The sequence below is a fragment of the Notamacropus eugenii genome, chromosome 4 (genome assembly GCF_028372415.1).
Source record: "Notamacropus eugenii isolate mMacEug1 chromosome 4, mMacEug1.pri_v2, whole genome shotgun sequence".
Lineage (NCBI taxonomy): Eukaryota > Metazoa > Chordata > Mammalia > Diprotodontia > Macropodidae > Notamacropus > Notamacropus eugenii.
The window spans coordinates 60,704,139-60,723,833 of record NC_092875.1 but is presented as its reverse complement, the minus strand read 5'-3'; the positions used below and the strand labels follow the sequence as shown (position 1 = coordinate 60,723,833).

The window sequence follows — 19,695 nt, the reverse complement described above, 5'->3', positions numbered from 1 at the left end:
TTAAAATATTAAAAAGTCTAAGTCAAGAGCATATATCTTAACCTTAACAATTCCTTCTAATAGTTCAATAGAATAAAGTTATCTCCCCTCCACAATTAAAAAGAAATACTTTATTCCATTTTCTTCCATCTTTTTTGTAGTTTTTAAAAAAGTATTTAAACTGGAATTTGCTGAAATACATTGTGGGAAATGAGTTTAAGTTCATTTCCCACCAAATTGCTAATCAGTTTTCGCCAAGTAAGTCATGAAATAATGAATCCTTTCCCCACATTTTTCTTTCCTAATTTTAATAGGTTTGCCAAACACTGATCTTCTATATGCATTCAGTTAGATCCTTTAAAAGAAATGTAGCAATAAAGAAGAGGAGAGAGATGGAAAGGTGAGTGGAGTAGGAAGGACAAGGGAAGGCAAAGATTTTTCAGAATGAGGGATCATGTTCAAAGAAATTGGGGAAGGTAGCCAATGGAGAGGGAGAGGTTGAAGCTACATGAAAAACACAGAAAGACTGCTGCAGCTATGTCCTGAAGGAGGTAGGCAGGATGGAGGACATCAACAAGGATTTTCCCACTTCTGTGAATTCGAAGATTCCTCAAGGCTATATTCTAGGATTTCTACCATTTTAGAATTTCAAGATGTCAGAATGGAGCCACCCCTAGGGGGTGCCAGAGTCCAATCATACAACTCTGATCCTCCTCATCCCAAACCACCACACTCGATAAATCTAGTGACCATCCTAGGCCACCTAGAGGGGTAGAAGTCATTCATCTGAAAGTCTGGAGGGGGGATATATGAGTTAAATGCACTGAGGATCTGTTTTAGCAAGTGGGGCGGGGGCAGTGCTTATAGCCAGCAGAGAGGATATCCAAGGCAATGTGTCTGAGAATGGAGATCAGTTCTTTCTCTTTCCATCCCCTCCCCCCATTGCTTGCTGAATGCCCTAGTGAGGAGAGCAAGAAGGGGAAGAGAGTCTGGTCTCCATGGAGGGGCTGTGCCCTCCAGTCCCTCCCACCCCTTTTGTCCTCAGTGGCCCTGCTCCCCCAGGTCAGTGACCCATAAGCAGTGCCTATCCATCCATCCATCCCCTCTGGAGGGGCCCTACTGAAGGTGGAGGTAGAGGGGGTCAAGGGTCAGAAGCCAAAGACTGGGAGAAGCACCCAAGGTCACCACCCCTTTCACATGGAAATGCTAAAAATCATGGTGGGGAGCAAGAGCAGACAAGGGTTAGTGGGTGGGTCAGGAAGGAAGCCAGCTGAGCCTGTGTTCAGAGGCAGGTTCAGACCAAAAGACAGCCACTGGCATCTTCAGTCTTCAGTCTTAAGTAGACTAGACCCAGCTAAAGCTGTTTCTGCCCCTTCACAGAATTACTGAATTTGAGAATTGAAAGGGACATCGCTGGACATCTAGTCCAATTCATACATGAAAGGAAAACCCCTGACAATACCTGCAAAGGGATCTTCCAGCCTCCACAACCTCCAAGGAGGGGGTAGATTCCACTTCCAAAACAGCTCATTCCTCTAAAAACAAAACAAAACAAAAACAAGTCCTGTGATTTCTGTGATTCCATCGCACAGGAACCAGAGAAATACTCTACCAATATAAGTCAGCACTTGCTCTCCAATTTATAATCTTAGAGGGTTGCCTTAAGAGGTTAAGTGACTTGTCCAGGGTCACTCAGCTAGTACGTTTCAGTGGGGGCAATTGAATCTAGGTCTGCCTGACTCAGAGGCCAAGTTTTCTATTTGCTTTTCTATTTCATCTTCTTCCTACCTTTGGATAACATTACTAGGAGAGTTGTTTTTTTGGATTTTTTTTTTTTTTATGAAATCAAACCTAAATCGGCTTTGTAGCTTCCACCCACTGTTTCTAGTTTTGTCCACTGGGGCCAAGCAGTACATGTATAACCTTCCTCCTTGTAACCCAACAAGTATTAGAACACAGCCATCAGTTCCTCCCTGACACTTTCCTTTCCAGGTTAAACATCCCCAGTTCCTTAACCCCCTTCTTACATGACCTGGATCCAAGGCCATTTACCACTGGACTTGTCCTCAAGACACTCATTAGCTTATCAATATCCCTATCAAACTGAGCTGCCTGGAATTGAACACAATGTTCCAGATGTGGATTGACCAATTCTATTCAATCCCTATTCTTGGAATTTCTGCCTCCTTTAATGCAGTCCAAGACTGCATTAATATTTTTGGCTGCCACAATACACTGCTGACTCACATTCAGTTTACAGCTCTTCTGTCTTTCTTTTCATATTCATTATGAATGGTAGCTGTGGTAGAGTGGATACTTACTTAGTCAGATGGCCTTCACATAACAGGCAATAAGTATCTGCTGAAACGAATTTCATTAAACAGTCAAGCTATAAGATCTTAGACGGGTCACTTGTCCTTTCTAAGTCTCAGTTTTCCCATCTGCAAAATAAAGAGATTGGACTAAGTGATCTCAAAGACCCCTTCCAACTCTCACTTCTATGATTCTAATACCACAAAATCTCAGACTTTCCACTGTCACCAGGATAGACTGTAAGGTCTTTGAAAGCAGGCATTCTTTGATCTAGCTTTGTATCCCCCTCACTTAGTGCCATGCCTGACACATTTGTTGTTGTTCGGTCAGTCTTGTCTAACTCTCCATGACCCATGAACCATAGCACAACAATGGATTTTCTTGGTAAAAATACTGGGGCAATTTGCTATTTCTTTCTCCAGCACATTAAGGCAAACAGAGGTTAAGTGATTTGCCCAGGGTCACATAGCTAATGAGTATCTGAAGCCAAATTTGAACTCAGGTCTTTCTGACTCTAGGCCCAGAGCTCTATCCACCGAGCCACCTAGCTACCTCCACCTAACACAACTAGGTGCTTAATACGTGGTTGTGGCATAATTGACTGACACTCTCTATACAGAAACAGTAGGCAGATGTGATTGCTCCACCATCAGGGTTCTTTGGAATATGTGGGAAAAGGTACTGAAGGATTACAATACAGAAGGGCAAATGTCTCAATTTTCCAAAAACGGGAGAGAATGGAATGTACAAAGTAGAGTTCGGTGAGCTTATCTTTGATTCCTGACAAAATACTAGAATGTGTTATTAAAGAAATGGGTTAGTAAACATCTGGAAAAAGAGACACCAATCACAAAGAGCCAGCAGGGTTTCATGAAAAACAGGTCATGCCAGACTAACCTTATGTCCTTTTTTGTCAGTATTACTTGGCTGGTAGATTAGCCATAGGAACCTATCTCTATCGATCAATCGATCTATGTATCTATCTGTCTATCTATCTATCTGTCTGTCTGTCTGTCTGTTTATCCATCCATCTATCTGCCTACATACATACATATACATATATACACACATACATATATATGTATATATATGCAACTAAAAGATGTAATTCACCTAGATTTTAGGATAGCACTTGACAAAGTCTTCTTGCTGGACAAAATAGAGAGCTAGACAATGACAAAGGATTCCAAACTCCTTAAACAGTCAGACTCTAAGAACAGTTGTTAATGCTTCTATTTCAACCTGAAAGGATGTCTCTAGTGCAATGCCCCAGGGATCTATGCTTGTCCCTGCGCTGTTTAACATTTCCAGCAGTGACTTGAATAAAGATCCAAATGGCCTGTTCATCCAATTTGTAGATGACACAAGTCTAGAAGAGAGAGTTAACACTTTGAGTGACAGAAGGGTTAAAGGGTGATTTTTCGCTCTCTACTGGGATATGGTTATTCATGTTTGTTTTTTTTATTCACTAAAAAAATATTTTCTGGGCAGAGGGGGAAGGGATTCAGAGAGATCTCAACTGGTTGAAATACTGGGCTCAATGGAAGGAGATGATGTGTAATTGGGATCACTTGGGTTCATACAATCAACCTGGAACATGCAAGATCAGGAGGAAGAGGTGGTTAAGCAGCAGTTCACCTGGAAAAGATCTCGCAGGCAGTTTTAGAGATAGCTATGTTAAGAAGTAGGTAAGAGCACTGGGCTTAGAAGCTGGAAGACCTAAGTTCCAATTCGGTCTCTGATACTGTGTGACCCTGGACAAGTTGCTTAGCCTCAGTTTCATCATCTGTAAAATGGTGGTAATAATAGTACTCTCTCTCCTCATCTGCATTTCCGCTATCCTTCACTTCCTTTAAGTCCCATCTAAAATCTCCCCTTCTACAGGAAGTCTTTCTTGATCCTCCTCACTTCTAGTGCCTTTTCTCTGCTAATTATTTTCAATTTATCCTGTCTAAATCTTGTTTGGACATAGTTGTTTACATGTTGTCTCTCTCATTAGACTGTGGGGTCCTTGAGGGCAGAGACGGTCATTTGTCTTGCTTTGTATTTCCAAGACTTAGTACAATTCCAGGCACATAGGAAGAGATGAATGTTTGTTGATTGACTGAGTGACTGACAACCTCACAGGTTGCTGTATGAGGATCAAATGAGCTAACATGTAGAACATAATGTATAAATGCTATCTATTAATACTGATAACTTAATAATAATAATAATATATAAGCAAAGATATGTTATTTAAAATATATTAATAATAATCAATTATTTATATGTAGCACTTATACACTGTATAATGTTTGATCAATAATAATCTATTAATCTATCTAATAATCAATAATTATCTATTAATAGTGATAACAACAATAGTTAACATTTCTATAGTGCCTACTATTTTCCAGGTACTGTGCTAAGGGTTTTACAAATATTATCTCATTTTTGATCCTTGAAACAACCCTGGGAGATAGGTGCTATTATCCCCATTTTATAGATGAGAAAACTGAGGCAGGTAGGAGTTAAATGACTTGCCCAGGATCACACAACTAATAAGGGTCTTAGACTGGATTTGAACTTAGCTCTTCTTGACTCAAGGTATTTATCTGAAGTACCTCCTAGTTCTCTGGAAGCTTTAATGATTCCTCAACAGGAATCACCAGTATGATATCATAACAAGAATCTAATATAATCTTGGGCTGCATTAAGAGAAAAAATGATGGCCTGCACTTTAGAGATGAAAAAGAGATAGAACATTCATTAATTCATTTATTATGTGTCAGGCACTGGTATAGCTCCTGATCTCTGCACACCTGGAGTATTGTATTCAGTCTGGACCCTCTGTTTTAGTAAGAACATTGAAGAAGGTAGAAAGGCCCTGGTGGAAGGCAATCAGGATGGTGAAGGGATAAGGGCAAAGAAACTGAGGAGGTTTAGCCAGAGGAAGAAAAGACTTGGGATGGAATAGGGCCATGACAGCGATCTTTCAGTATTTGAAGGACTGGATGTGGAAGAAGTATTAGATTTGTTCTATTTGGACCCAGAGAGCAGAGCTAGCAGCCAGGAATGGCAGAGAGATGGATTTAGGTTTGACTTGGGGGAAAATCTGCCTGATAAATTAGGACTATCTACTTTAGGATGCAGTTGGTTCTCCCTTAGTGAAGTCTTCAAGCAAAGACAGATTAGATGATGACTTGTTGGGTATTTGGGGGACAGAATTTGGATCAGATGCTCTCTGAGGTGCCTTTCAATCCTAGAACTATTCTTGTTCAAGAAACAACAAGAGCATTTATACAGCATTTTAAGGTTTGCAAAGCACTTTACAAAAATAATCTAATTTGATCCTCACAACAGCTCTGAGAGTTGAGCTGGCTTCTCATTCTCCCCCATTCCACATTCCCCATCAGTTGCCAAAACCTGTGATTTCTCTGTCCCCAACAACTCTCTCATTCATTCCTATGTTTCCTATTCTTAAATTTCTATATTCCTAAAATATCCCTATTTTACAGATAAGGAAACTGAGGCAGGTAGAGTTTTTTGTTGGTGTTTTGCTTTTGGTGAAGGTCACACAGTTTAGAAACTCTGAGGCTAGATTTGAACTCAGTCCTTTCTGACTCCAGGCCCAGCACTTTATCCACTGTACAACCCCCCACCCAGACTTACTAGATAGACTCTATGCTAACTCACCTAACCTCTGCCTGTCTCAAGTTCCTGAACTGTAAAATGAGGCTAACTGAGGATCAAATGAGATAGCCTTTATAAAGCATTTAGCAAAATGCCTGCTCTGGTAGTAGGCACTTAATATTTGTTTTTTTCTTTTCTTCCTTCCAACCCTGAGATTCTAGGATCTAGAGAGAAATTAGCCTAGTCCAGTGCTCTCCAAACTTTTTGGATCCCATCCCTATCAGTAAAAAGGTTTTGAGCTTTCACACCCTATTTCCTAAGTTGAATATCACATCACTATACACCTGATATATGGTAGAAAACTTACACAAAAATACACATTTCAAATGGATGCCATAAAAATGAGATAACACTTGCTACTAAAATCCACTGGGAACTGCCAGAAGGAAGGGAAATGGTCAGGCAAATGCTTTAGAAAGTCATCTTGGGGGCAGCTAGGTGGTTCAGCGGTTAGAGCACAAGCCTTCAAGTCAGGAAGATCAGAGTTCAAATCTCGCCTCAGATACTTATTAGCTGTGTGACCCTGGGCAAGTCACTTAACCTCTGGATTGCCTGCAAACAAAAGGAGGGTGGGCACATCTTGGTAGCTCTGTTGAGGAAGGATTTGAGATGAGAGACTTAAGTCAAGAAAGGGGAATGGGAGAAGAAATGCAATTGTCAGGGAAAAAAGTTTAAACTAGTTCAACAGCTGCTGGTCAAAAATCCCTGGTTTTAGTGGGGGTGTTGCAATAATCCAAGTGAGAGGGGATGAGGGTGGTGGTCTATGTGAGGAAACATAGGATTGAATCAGAGAGTTGTTGGAGACCGAGAGACTACAAGATTTGGCAACTGATGGGGAATGTGGGGTGGGGGAGAATGAGAAATCAAGGATGACAAGGTTGCAAGTATGGGTGACTTAGTGCCTCAGGACAGTAACAGAGAAATCTGCAGGAGGGGTGAGCTTGCTGGAAAGTGGAATGCCATGAAATCTTCCAGTTGTCCAAACCATCAGCACCTGCTCTTCTTTGGAAATACTGTCCCACCCCAGAAGAAAAGGAGGGAGGCTGGGCAATTCTTAGTCACCAGTTACTGTTAGGAAAAGCAAAACCTGTCCTTCAAGTGAGTTCCTGCTGCAGGTGTGACATGATCTGGGGAAAGGGGTGGGGATTTGCTACTGTGGCTGCTGTAGGTTCGATGCTAGGGGTTAGGTTATAACTGTCCTGAGGGGTTTGTAGAGGACCAAGATGGGGAGGGAGGTTGGGAACAGTCAGTAAACAAGATATATTAAGTGCCTACTACGTGCCAATTACTGGGGATACAAAGAGAAAAGAAAAAAAAAACAGTTCCTGCTCTCATGGAGTCTAATGGTACAGATAAACAACTATGAACCCTCTATCTATGAGGAGTAAATTGGAACAGCAGAAGGTAGGGCCCTAATGGATGGGGTGGGAAGGGTTGGAGGGACCTATTTTTGTCAAGAGTAAGTATGGTTTGCTCGAGATAGTTGATTGTCACTGGGGTGAGATTCAACCCATCTTTCCACCCTCCAGTTGATTGATGACACCCTGACCCCCAGAAGACCCTGCCCCTCATCCAGATCATTTTGAGACTACAGTCCTAATGGATAGTCTCTTGGAGTCAGAAAAGCATAGTCTCAAATCCCACCTCACATACCTCCTAGCTGTATGACTCTAGGCAAGTCACTTAACCTCTCTGTGCCTCAGTTTCCTCATCTGCAAAATGGGGATAATATTAGCACCTACCTTTCAGGATCATGGAGAAGATTAAATCAGATAATAGTTGTAAAGTGCTTTGCAAACCTTCCAATATTCTATAAAGATTAGATAATATTATTGTTGTTTGGATTATCTGTTTCTTTCATGGTGTTGGATCTCTCTCTATCAGCCTAGTGCTGGCCTGGAGAAAGGAATGCCCCACATCCCCTGGTCACAGCTGCTTTGCTCTGGTCCCTGAGAAGAAGGAAGTGGGGCTAGGCAGGGACAGAAAGCAGTCTTCCGGGGTCAGGGCTTTCCCTGGCCCCCTGCCCCTCCCCCACCCAGCACCCGGGGAGCTGTTGGTAGCCTGAGAACAATCGCCCCTATCTTCCCCTCCCCCTCCCTCTCCCTGAGCCCTGCCTTCTTAGGCAGAGGCTCTGGCCTCAACAGCCCTGGGGCAGCCCAGGTTGAAGGTCAGTTCCCTGCCCTTTTCTCATTCAAATCAGGTCCCTCTCTGGGGAGGCTGTGGGCTAGAGCCTGTACCGCATGCTGGGCGAGAAATCAGAGATAGGGAAGAGACAGAGATGGGGACTGAGACTTCGACTGGGGAGAGATAGATCTGCATCAGAAATGGAGACCTAGTGACCACTGGAGACAGAGGAAGAAACACAAACACTGAGAGATAGGCAAACCCCAGCCAATCCACAGACCCAGACAGATGCTGCCATCAGAGCTGTGGAAGAGACTGGAGGATTATGGGCTTTAGAGATCTGGAGTGGCAAACTCAAATAGAAGCAGGGGCCTCTAACTAAACTGTGCATAGTGATCCCTGCAGACCTCATGTTGACTTAGAAAATCACATATTAACATTAACTATGTTCTAAGGCATTTTTATTTCTCTTGTTCCATATGTCCTAATCACATTTATTCTGGCTCTGGCTGCACTCCGGAGTGTTGCAGGCTGCCCTTCTGATACCTTTGATCTAATCCAACCTCTCATTTTATAGATGAGGAAACCAAGACCCAGAGTGAGTCAGTGTATTTGCTAATGTCCTGCAGTGGCAGAGCTAAGATACAAACCAAGGTCCCCGATTCCAAAAACAACCTTCTTGCCATTTCTCTAAAAGAGAGGATTGGACAGGATTGGAATTTCCTATGGATAGGAGGGTATCTCATTGCTTCCATTCTACAGAAACAAAAACTAGGCATAGGTGTGGCCCAGAAACTGGCAGCTGTACTCTCCAGGTTTGACTGGAACTGTATCTATCCTTCCCTTGAGCTCTATGAGTTGCCATTCCATTCCTGGACTACTCGTTTATCACCACAGCTCTCCCCATTGAATTGCTGGAATCTTATAAAGGCAGACTTTGAAAGGGACTCAGATCCTTATTCACATTTTTACAGAAGAGGAGATAGAGACCTGGAGAGAGGAAAGGATCTTGCCCAGATCTTCCAATCATATCACACAGTTCCCTTACCCAAGGGTGCCTACTCCCCTAAATGATGGCCTCACCCTCCCAACCTTGATAGGGGCCTGCAAGCTCACAAGGAGGGCTTCCCCTCTCTTGATGTATTCAACCAGGGATATGACCTAGCAACAGGCCATTTTCCCAGACAGAAAAGGGGTCCCTAGAGGAGGGTGCAGGCCCACCAGGCCCAGCAGGGACAAGGGATTAGTGACCACAGGTGTCCTTATAATGGGGGTGAGGGGGGAGAAAGGAGAGGCCCTTAAGCCCCAGCTCAGTAATCCAAGCTCCAGGCTTTGTTTCCCTTCTGGGGAGAGCCCAGGTGTGCTTTACCTGTACAGGTGTGGATGGTCAGAAGAAAGGCCTGCTGGGAGAGGCACATTCATTCTGGGATCCCTCTCCCCTCTCAGGCCCACACTCTTCTTCCCCCACTCAGGAATTTGGGGGTGGGGGGAGTAGATATTCAATCTCATGCACATGTTTTAAAAATATCTAAACTTGTTTTTCCAATCAACAAGCGTAACCTCTCTTCCTATATCCAGCCTCCCAACTGAAAATAAAAGAAAACCTGAACCTTCATAACAGATATGCATCATCAATGAAAGCAAATCCCTCCATCGGCCATGTCCAAAGCATATATGTCACTCAGCACCCTGGGTCCATCAGCTCTCTGTCAGAAGGCAGTCCCCTGGAGCCACTGTTGGGTCACTGCATGGGCCAGACTTAAGTTTTTCTTACAAAATTTTTTTTGACAATGTTATGTTGAATATAGTATCATGATATATGATTTAGAAAATAGGAAAAATATAGGGGTACACACAACCAGTACTTTTCAGGCAGGATGGAGACCCAAGTCTTCTTTACTCAGTAGTAGCCCCTCTCTAACCATTAGACAACACTGCCATTTGCTCTTGAAATTACTTGCTGTTGACATCACTACCTCCAGTACAACTTAAGCTTTAAGTCAAGAACATTTCACAATTGCCTTTTTATTCCCATACCTATTATTTCTTGCACATAGTAGGTACTCAATGAATGCTTGTTTAATGAAACTGAAGTTGCTTAAGCTTTCAGGGTCACAGTATCTTCCTCTGGATATTAGATTTAATATATTTATAATCCTATATATTTTATTTTATGCATTCTTAACCACGACTCTTAGAAGGGCATCTTCTCTAAATTGCCTGCCAATGAGATGACAATGAACATGCCTTCCAGAGTCGGATGTGTGATGCTCTGACAGAGAGCAGCCACACTGCTTCAGATCTTCCCCATGCTGCTGAAGCTGCCCTCTCCAAGGCTACCAGGGATCACTTCACAGCTAAGCCTGATGCCCTTTTCTCAGTCCTCATCCTTCTTGACCTCCTGGCTGCTTTTGACACTGCTGACCACTCCTCTCTCCCCTCCTCCCAGAGTTCCTGAGATACTGCTCCTTCTCAGGCTTCTTCACTGGATTATCATTTATCTCCCTCCCATGAAGCTTTTTCACTCTCAAAGGCTTTGTCCCTTGCCCTCTTCTCTTATTTCTCTAATCTCTCTTGTGATTGCATCAGCTCCAATGGATTCAATAAGCATCTCTACCCAGATGACCTCCCCACCCCCCACCTCACCTCCCCAAAGTTAATAGCCAACTCTAATGGTCCTCCATTACCAACTGGCTGCTGAATATCTCCAATACAGGCATTGCCTACTCAGCAGATCCAAAAGGGAAGCCATTATATTCTCCCTCTCCTCCTCTCCCCAAGAAGACTCCAGCCAACAATCCCATCCTCCCTCCAGATTTCCCTATTTCTGCTAAATCCACACCATTCTCCATCCTTTTACTTGATGGTTGACACACTGGGGCATCCCTCTTTTCTCCTCCTCACCTTCCATAGTATTGTACATTCTTTTTCCACATGTCTGGCCACTTCTTTCTGAGGGTTACCAACCTCATCCTCTCCTTTTCCCCTTCTCACACTGGTGCAGTGGATAGGGACTGGAATCAGGAAAACTCATCTTGGAGGGTTCAACTCTGGCCTCAGATACTTACTAGCTGTGTGACCCTGGGCAAGTCACTTAACCCTGTTTTCCTCAGTTTTCTCCTCTGTAAAATGAACTGGAGAAGGAAATGGCAAACCACTCTGGTATCTTTATCAACCCTGCCCTCCCCAAAAGGCATTTCAGAGAATTATAAATGACTAAATAAACACAAATGACCTTGGCAAATTATCCTTTCTGGGCCTTAGTTTCCTCCTCTGTAAAATGAGCTGGAGAAGGAAATGGCAAACAACTCCAGTATCTTTGCCGATCCCCCCCCTCAAAAAGGCATCTGGGAGAGTTAGAAATGACTAAACAAACCCAAATCCCCTTGGCAAGCTATTTATTCTTTCTGGGCCTTAGTTTCCTCATTTGCAAAATGGAGGATGTTGTCTCGGTAGTCACCGATTGTCTAGGTGTAGTCACACTTGAAGAATGCTCCTCCTTCCCTTGGAATCCCCTGGAATCCTTTAAGGACTCTATCAGGTCTCTTAAAGCCTTAAATCTGTATCTTATGTCACTCTCCTGCTCAAAAATCTTCAGTGGTTCCCTACTGACCCTAGAATAAAACATAAAGTCCTCAGTCTATTAATTTAAGTCTTTGACAGAGACAGCGAGCTGGTGCAATGGACAGAGCACCAGCCCTGGAGTCAGTAAGACCTGAGTTCAAATTTGACCGGACACTTAGTAACTGTGGGACCCTTGGCAAATCACTTAACCCTGATTGCCTCTAGGGGAAAGAAAAAGAAAAAACTCCTTTAACTCCTTCATATACCTAGAAAAACTGGTCTACTTGTAGTTCCCCAAACCTGACATTCCATCTTTCTACCTTTCTACAGGCTCTGCCCCACTGCCTTTGTATACGCTCTGGAGAGCGCACCCTTTTCAACATAGTTTCTTAGAATCCCTGACTTCCTTTAAGGCTCAGGTATCACTTAAGGGGAAATATTTCCTCTTTAAACTACATTCTATTTCTTTTTTGTCTTCTTATTCCCAGGGCCCATTTCCTTGTACAGAGGTGTAGTGTTTTTTGAACTGAATCACCCAAGACTTTAGAGAGGATCTAGTCTAACCTTGTATCTGGGTAGAAATGTTTACAAGTATCTCTGTCAAGTAGACATCTTACCTCAACTTAAGGTCCCTGGGGGTTGGAAAGGTCAATACTTTGTTAAGCAGCCCCCTGAAGAAGAGAAAAAGGGAAGAGAAAAAAGGTAGGTGTCTGTAGGGTTGGTAGGAGGGCTCTCTGACCTGGAAAAGAATTATTCTTTCTAGCAGTAGAGAGCTTAGGTCCTAGGATAGTACTAAGACTGAAGACAAGGTAGATCATTTGTACCAAGGTCAAGTACAGAGGACCCAAGAGGGAACTGCCTTTTCTTTACTTTAGAGTCAATGGGGGTGGGAATCATTTCCTCACAATGGACCTTTCTTTTTGACACAAGCCACACCAGCTGAGCCTTTCTCAGTTTTGGGAATGTAAGTAGAAAAGGGGGGCTGGGGGTGTGTCTGAAAATCCTCCTAACTGCCATCTCCCCCTAGCTCCTGGGTGTCTGGTCAGGTGTGTGACCTGACTTCTCTAGGCCCAGTGGGACACAGTCCCTGGCCCTCCAGAGCCACTCCTACTGGTTCTGGGTGTGCATGTATAACTGTGTGGAGGGCGATTATAAGAAAGAGATGGTACTGTGGGTAGAGAGCTTTGGATTGGGCATTATTCCAGCTTTGGTACTAACTAGCTATAAGACCTTAGGCAAGTCACTTCCTTCCTCTGGGTCTCAGTTTGGCCATGTGTAAAATTAAAAGATCTCTTTGTAGCTGTGGCGTTCTGTGTTCTAAGGGCCCTCCTAGTACTGATCCTATTTTCAAAAGTGCCTCCCAGCTCTGATATTCTGTATTCTAAGGTCTCTCCCAGTCCTGATATAATTTTCAAAGGGACCTTTCAGCTCTGATACTGAGTCTGTGGGCTCATGGGTCCCAAGGGGGTGGGGCTAGAGTGTGGGTCACTTCCCTTCCCCCCTGGGCTGAGGGAATGAGAAAGGTCTGGTTGGCAGTTCTCACAGGCCTGGGCCCTAAAACAGCCAGATGGGTCTGGCAGGCGCCTTTGTCCCAGCCTCCTCCCCGCCCCCAGCCCCCGGGAGCCGTACTGCCTAGCCCACAAGGTCAAATGTTAACTCAAGTCCCCCCCCTTCTCCTTCCCAGGGCCCAGAAGTCGTTGGTGCCTAGTGGGGAGCCTGAAGTGCAGGCGGGGCCATTGGTCAGGCTGGGAAGAGGCCCAGGATGGGGAGGGAGGCCCTGAGACACTCCTTGCCCTCCGTTCCCCTCCCCCAGGCCAGCAGGAATGTGGTGAGGTGGGGGTTGGGGGGTGAAGTCCCCTCCCGATTGAAGAATGACCAGAATCTGGCCCTCAGCCACAGATTCTGGTTAAACAGGCCCCTTCTGGGACCTGGTTTTCTCTCCCCCCACTCTACTCCATATTTTGCCCACAGCCTTTCCTTATCCTAGGTCAGGATAAGGACAGCCTGGGTAGAAGCCCCTGGTAGGACCCACTCCATGAGCCCCCAAACCCTTATGAAAGCTCCCTATATCATCTCTGAACCCTTATCCTTGAGACCTCATCACGTCCACCGGGCCCCCACCCCTCACTGAGCTCCCAAACCTTCAGTGAACTCCAGTCCCCTCACTGAGAGGAGATCCTCCATCCTTGAATGAAGCCCCCATACCATCTTATCTAAGTCACTGGTCCTCCATTCTCTTCCTGATCCTCAACTCCCCACAGAGTTCCTACCCCCTCACTGAGCCCTCCCTGAACTCCATTTCCCATCACTCATCAACTCACTTCTTAATTTCCCTCTTGTCTTTAGGAGTTTGATTCCTCTCAGGAAGTGGACAATCAAGGGACAGAGAACACAGTACCAGCAGAGGGGCTGGGGAGGGGGAGGTTACTTCACAGCATGAGATTGAAGGTGGGTGAGTGGGAAGGCCTTTTGTGGAAATGAGAGATCTGGCCTAAGCCAGAAGTGCCAAACAAGCCCACATGGTCCTGTCCCTTCCCCTCAAACTCCTGATTCCAGCAAGTTCTGTGCCCTTTGAAGGACTCGAAGAGGGGTGTGTATTGGGAACTCTGGGGGAGAGAATGGGGAATATGATTTTGGGGGATACTATAGAAGAGGGATTTGGTAGTAATGGTGATTCTGAGGGAATTCTTAGGCATTTGGGATGGGGGATGATTCGACATTAACAGAGTTGGCAGGGACTTTAGAGGCCATTTTGTTTCAACCTACACCTGAACAGGTCACTCAGAACTAGGCAGAGGATAAGGGAGGGGAGATCCTGACCACACTTCCCTGCTCACTCTCCCCCAGGTACTGATGGAGCTTAGGCTAACTGGACACACACACAGATCAGAGACATTCCCCATTCTTCAGCTCTGCTCAGGCTGAAACTGAATCCTCTCATCCTTGGGTAGCCTTTGGGAGAGAGGGAAGGGGTGTATTGAATGTGTGTTGGGGGGGAGCAGTGAGGGAGAATGAGAGGCACTGACCTTAGGTGCTTTAGGCTACATGGGGTGTGGCACATTGAATATGGTGGGCAGTACTCCAGAACTCCCAGGACCACCTTATGATGTACAGAGTGTCCCTTCAGGGGGGGCCCACATGCTTTCACTTAGGTCCTCTTCTTTCCCCCCTGGGGACCACCTGGCTCCAGGTCCCAGTTTTTTCAGTTCAACAAACACACATTAAGAGACCAGCCCAAGAAATGGCACTGGGCCAAGCCCTGGGACTACAAAGGAAAAACAACATTTACAACTAGAAGAAACATTCCTTGACCTCAGGGAACTTAGATTCTCCGGGAAATGCACTGCTGTGCCACTTCACTGAGCCCCTAAACCTAACCCTAACCCTCCAACTCCCAACTTCTCCACCCTCAGCACAGAAATCAGTCCCTAGGAGCACTTTAACTTGTGGTTCTATGAATGACAACTTATTTTTCAGGTTGGCAGAAGACTTTCCTCACCATAACCCTGTGAATTCAAAGTATTGCCATCCCCATTTTACAGATGGGGAAACTGAGGCTCAGAGAGGTGACTAGCCCAAGGGTACACAACTGTACATTGCAGCCCTGGAATCAGCACCCAGATCTCCGGACTGAAAATCTATCAAGCTCCACCACAACCAGTTGCCTTGCCTTTCCCACTTTTTCTGAGTCTCCATCCCTTTTCCCTCTGGTAGAGGAGTTCATTTCATTTTCCCTTTTTGCCTGACAGGCAGAAGCCACTTAATAAATGCTTGTTGATTGACTAGTAGATCCTGTCTCCTGTGGATCCTCTTTCTGCCCCCAGTTTGGCCATGCAGAGCCCAGGGGTTCTTTCCTGAGAGCCAAAGCCACAGTCCCGATGTCTGACTTTGTACACTTCCTTCCAACTTGGGTTGTCAGGAGAGATAGTTAAGGAATTGGAAAGAGGTGGCATGTAGTTTCTGCCCTCCCCTCAGTTGGCAGACTGGAGATTTCTCTCCTGTACTTCCCTGAACACAAGGTATAAGGTCACACTGGCTTACAGGAAGATTCATCAGGCCCCTTCCTGCCAGTTTAGGAGCCCCTTTTGGAGAGAAAGTCTTTGCTTATAGCTCACCTAAGTCCCTTCTGCTCAGGCTCAGTGATTTGTGGGCAGTAAAAACCCAATCTCTGGAGAGGTCAGAAGTGACTTAGGCCACAATAGCCCCCCTAGCCAAGCCAAGGAGGTCATGTAGTGGGAGGCTAAGGCCTGCACTTCCAGAAGGCTGGTGCTCTTCTTTTGCCTGGTCAGCTGGGTGAGATCATCCAGCTGTATGACCCTGGACAAGTCACCTTACTTTTATAAACTTGTTTATTCCTGGGGATAAAGAAACTCACATTATCTCATCATAGAGTTGTGTGCAGGAAAGCCCTTATGGAGCTACAGAAATAAACTGTTAGAATCACTATTAAGAACAGTCCCCAGTGGGAAGGAGGAAAAGGGGAAAGGGCTGCTTTGCCAATGTGATCTGAAGGGACAGGAGAGTGAGGAGTAGGACATGAAAGGCTGGAAGTGGAGGCAGGTTTATCATTTTGCTAACCACTTCCTGTCAGTGACCAAGGAGAGGCATCCTGGGAAAGAGCACAGAATTTGGAGCCAGGGGACTGAGGTTTGAATCCCACCTGTCACCTCCTGCCTGTGTGAACCTGGAGAATTTGGGTCTCAGTTTCTCCATTTGCAAATGGGGGGGGACCCGGGTTAGAAAGCCTCTACAGTTCCTTCCTGTTCCAATGATTTCATGATCCTACTCTCTTTCCTCTCCCTCTGATAAAGAGAAAGGCATTTCCAGGCAAACTTGAGGTAAATAGGGGTGTAGGTGAAAGATCAAATTATTAACACTGACAAGGCCCTCCTTTCCTCCCTTCCCCATCTTCAACTCTGGTCCATTTGAAGTTTGATTCCCTAGTTAATCTTTAATATAAGCACTCTAACCCAGGCCAGCAGGGCAGGACTGCCAGAGAGACAGAGCCCAGTAGGCTGGCAGGCCTAATGGCCAGGCTCACCCATCTGAATCCCAAAAGGAGCTCCAGCACTTATTAACCCAAGGAAACCTTTCATCCAGGCCCCCCTCTGACTAGGCTAGTCCCTCCCCCAGCACCTTCTCTTTCCTCTCTGGTTTAGTCCCACTACTCTTGGGCCCCTATTTCAATGGACCCACTTCAACTTCCATTTTATGGATGGTCTTATGGGGTCCTCTCTTGGAGATACCATGGCTTGGGGTCAAAGCAGAATATCAAAACTTTGAAGGCCCTTAAGACAGACCTGGGATATGCCTTAGAACATAGAATACTGGGCCTGGGAGGAATATAGAATGCCAGAACAAGGATATCACTATATAGAATATCAGAGCTTGGGGGTAGAGAAATATAGGAACACAGAATGTCAGTGCTTGGGAGAGTCCATAGGATGGAGAATGTGGGAAGTAGGCAAGCTCTTTAGAACCAAGGGGGCCTTAGAGGTAATCTTTTTTTGTGTGTCATGGATTCCTTTTGGCAATCTGATGAAGCCTATGGCCCCTTCTCAGAATAATGTTTTTAAATGAATAAAATATGTAAAATTACCCCCATGCCCCCCTAAATACAATTACCAAAATATTTGAGAAAACCAAATCTATGGACTCCAGGTTAAAAACACCTGATCTAGTCTGACCCCCTCATTTTACTGTTGAGGAAACTTGAGACCCAGGGATGGGAAATGAGTTGCCCAAGGTTGTAAGGGTAGTTTTTGGTAATAGACACAGGACTAGGAGAACCCAGGTCTCTCAATTACAACTTCAAGCAAACTTTCACATTTCAAGAACCCAACACTTCCAGTTCCCTTTGAGTAGAAAGTATGAGGATGATAACAGAAAAGGGGTGGGGGTGTATTACCTGATAAGAATAGAGTTAAAATGAAGGAAGGCAGGATAAACCCAAAGTGGATCTTCCAGAGCTCTAGAGGGCTTGGGATCATATGAAAAGATGACAGGTGATGGCTATTGGAACCCCCAGTCCCCCCTCCACTCCAATTTGGGACGTGAAATTGATTCTGGAGAGAATTAAGGACAAATCTCAAATCTCCATTTCCATCAGGGTCGGACTTTCAAGGAGGGCCTGGGGCATCTGTAATTCCCTTTTTCTATTGACCTAGGCCAGCCTTCCCTCCTGCTTTAGCAAAGAAAATAAAGTGGGGAGAAGGGGGGTAAAGGCAGAGCTCAACTTTGGCCCCCTTCCTTGTCCAGGCAGGCACCGAGGAGGCCAAGGCAGGGCGGAGGGGAGGGAACCGGTCTGCTCTTTGGTCTGGCCTCTTGCCCTGCAGAACCCAGGGTTCTGCGGGGCCATGAGGGAAGGGGCCACTCGGGTCACTGCACATGGTGGGGAGGCGGAGGTGGGGGGCGTGCTCTGTAAGCCGTATGTGGGGCTGAGTCCCCGAGCGGTGCCGGGGCCCTGGAGGGGGGAGAAGGCGTTTTGCAGCTCAGTGCAGCGCCTGCGTGCTCCGGCCAGGTCCTCTCCCCCCATCCCCTCGTAGGAGGGAGGGGGTGGGGTGAGGGAGATTCTGCGGAACTTGGGGGAGAGCGGCCCGGGCTGCGAGCGCAGCCTCGGGACTTGGGTTTCTCCTGGACGGCTTGGAGCTAGCGGAGGATGGGGGAGGTCGATGTCCTGGGCCCCCAGTGGTGCCACGTCGTCCCCAGGAAATGCTGCAGCATCCCGTCTCCGCTCATCCTCGGGGTTAAGAGAGCGGCCAAGTAGCGGCTGTGGATCCGGGCAGTGGAGAGGAGGGACGACCCGGGCATCGGGAGACTGAGGGTGGAGGGGGGGCAAGCGCAGGGGCTGCAGTGCAGTGGCGAAGGGGTTAAGGCTTTGCAGCCGCTCGCGCCCTGGGGGGAGGGTCAGGCCTGAGCAGGCACATTCCTCCTCCCTCCCTCACTCCCTCCCTCCCTCCCTCTCTCTCTCTCTCTCTCTCTACCTCCTCCTCCTCCTCTCTTCTTCCTCCTTCTCCCCCCCACTCGTGCCCGGGCCGGGCGCGCGCTCTCTGACACCCATGTCCTTATAAGGGCGGCCGTCGCCCGGGCAACCGTCCTTCTCGCTCTCTCCTCTCCCCCCCGCCCCCCTCCTCTTCCGAATGGAACGTTGTGTGTCAAACCGGCCGCAGCGCGAGAGCTCCGAGGAGCAGCGGCGGCGGCAGGAGCAGCCTTAACAGCAGCCCAGGGCAGACCCTCGGTGCCCGGGGGCGGCGGCTGCAGCCCAGGGCGGACCCTCGGTGCCCGGGGGCGGCGGCTGCAGCCCAGGGCGGACCCCCGGGCCCCGGGGGCGGAGGCGAGGGCCGCCCTAGCTGCCGCGGCGCGGCCGGCCTTGCGGAGGCCGGACCCAGGCCGCCGAGCGCCGCTCTCGGCCGCCCCTCCCTTGCGGGGCCGGAGCCCGGCGGAGGCGGAGGCGGAGGCAGGCGGAGGAGGAGGGGCGCCCGCCCGCCCGCCGGGGCTCGGGAACTTGCGGCGCCTCAAGTTGCAGCCAAACTTTCCTGGTCGCCGAGCTTGGGCAGCCGGAGGAGGCGGAGGCATCGCGGAGGCCCAGCCCCGCTAAGTTTGCCCCCGGCGCGGAGAGGAGAGGCTGGGAGAGCACCCGGGGCCGAGGCTCCCCGAGAGCCGGAGCGGCGGCGGCAGCGGCGGCAGCAGGAGGAGGAGGAGGAGGAGGAAGGAGAGAGGAGGAGGGAGGAGACGGACGGCCCGCCCGAGGCCAGGCCCCGAAGTTTCCCCGGCGCAGGGAGGAGGAGGAGGAGGAGGTGGAGGAGGAGGAGCTGGGAGGAAGGCGGAGAGGCCTGCGTGGGCCAGAAGGGAGCAGCCCGAGCCTCCGGAGCAGCGCGAGCGGGGGCTGAGCCCCGAAGTTTGCCCGGCGCGGGGAGGAAGAAGAGGAGGAGGGCTTGGGGGAAGGTGCGGGCGGCGGCTCGGCCCTGGGGACTGCCCGCGGGGAGGTGCCCCCGCAGCTGCCCCTGCTGCTGCTTGCCGCCCCTGCTGCTTCTGCCGCTG

General features: G+C 47.5%; 1 protein-coding gene across 1 annotated transcript in view; it reads right to left on the bottom strand.

Moving 5' to 3' along the window:
- LOC140502224 (uncharacterized) overlaps nucleotides 1-19,230 on the bottom strand; it is a 45,961-nt gene extending 26,731 nt beyond the window's left edge. The window contains exons 1-4 of the mRNA XM_072606524.1: nucleotides 18,816-19,230; nucleotides 12,273-18,594; nucleotides 2,301-2,420; nucleotides 1,442-1,514 (exon numbers count right to left, since the gene is read on the bottom strand). Coding sequence (XP_072462625.1) covers nucleotides 17,819-18,594; nucleotides 18,816-19,230 — 1,191 coding nt within the window. The 3' untranslated portion in view covers nucleotides 1,442-1,514; nucleotides 2,301-2,420; nucleotides 12,273-17,818. The remainder of the gene's footprint in view (nucleotides 1-1,441; nucleotides 1,515-2,300; nucleotides 2,421-12,272; nucleotides 18,595-18,815) is intronic.
- Nucleotides 19,231-19,695: the final 465 nt, after the last annotated feature.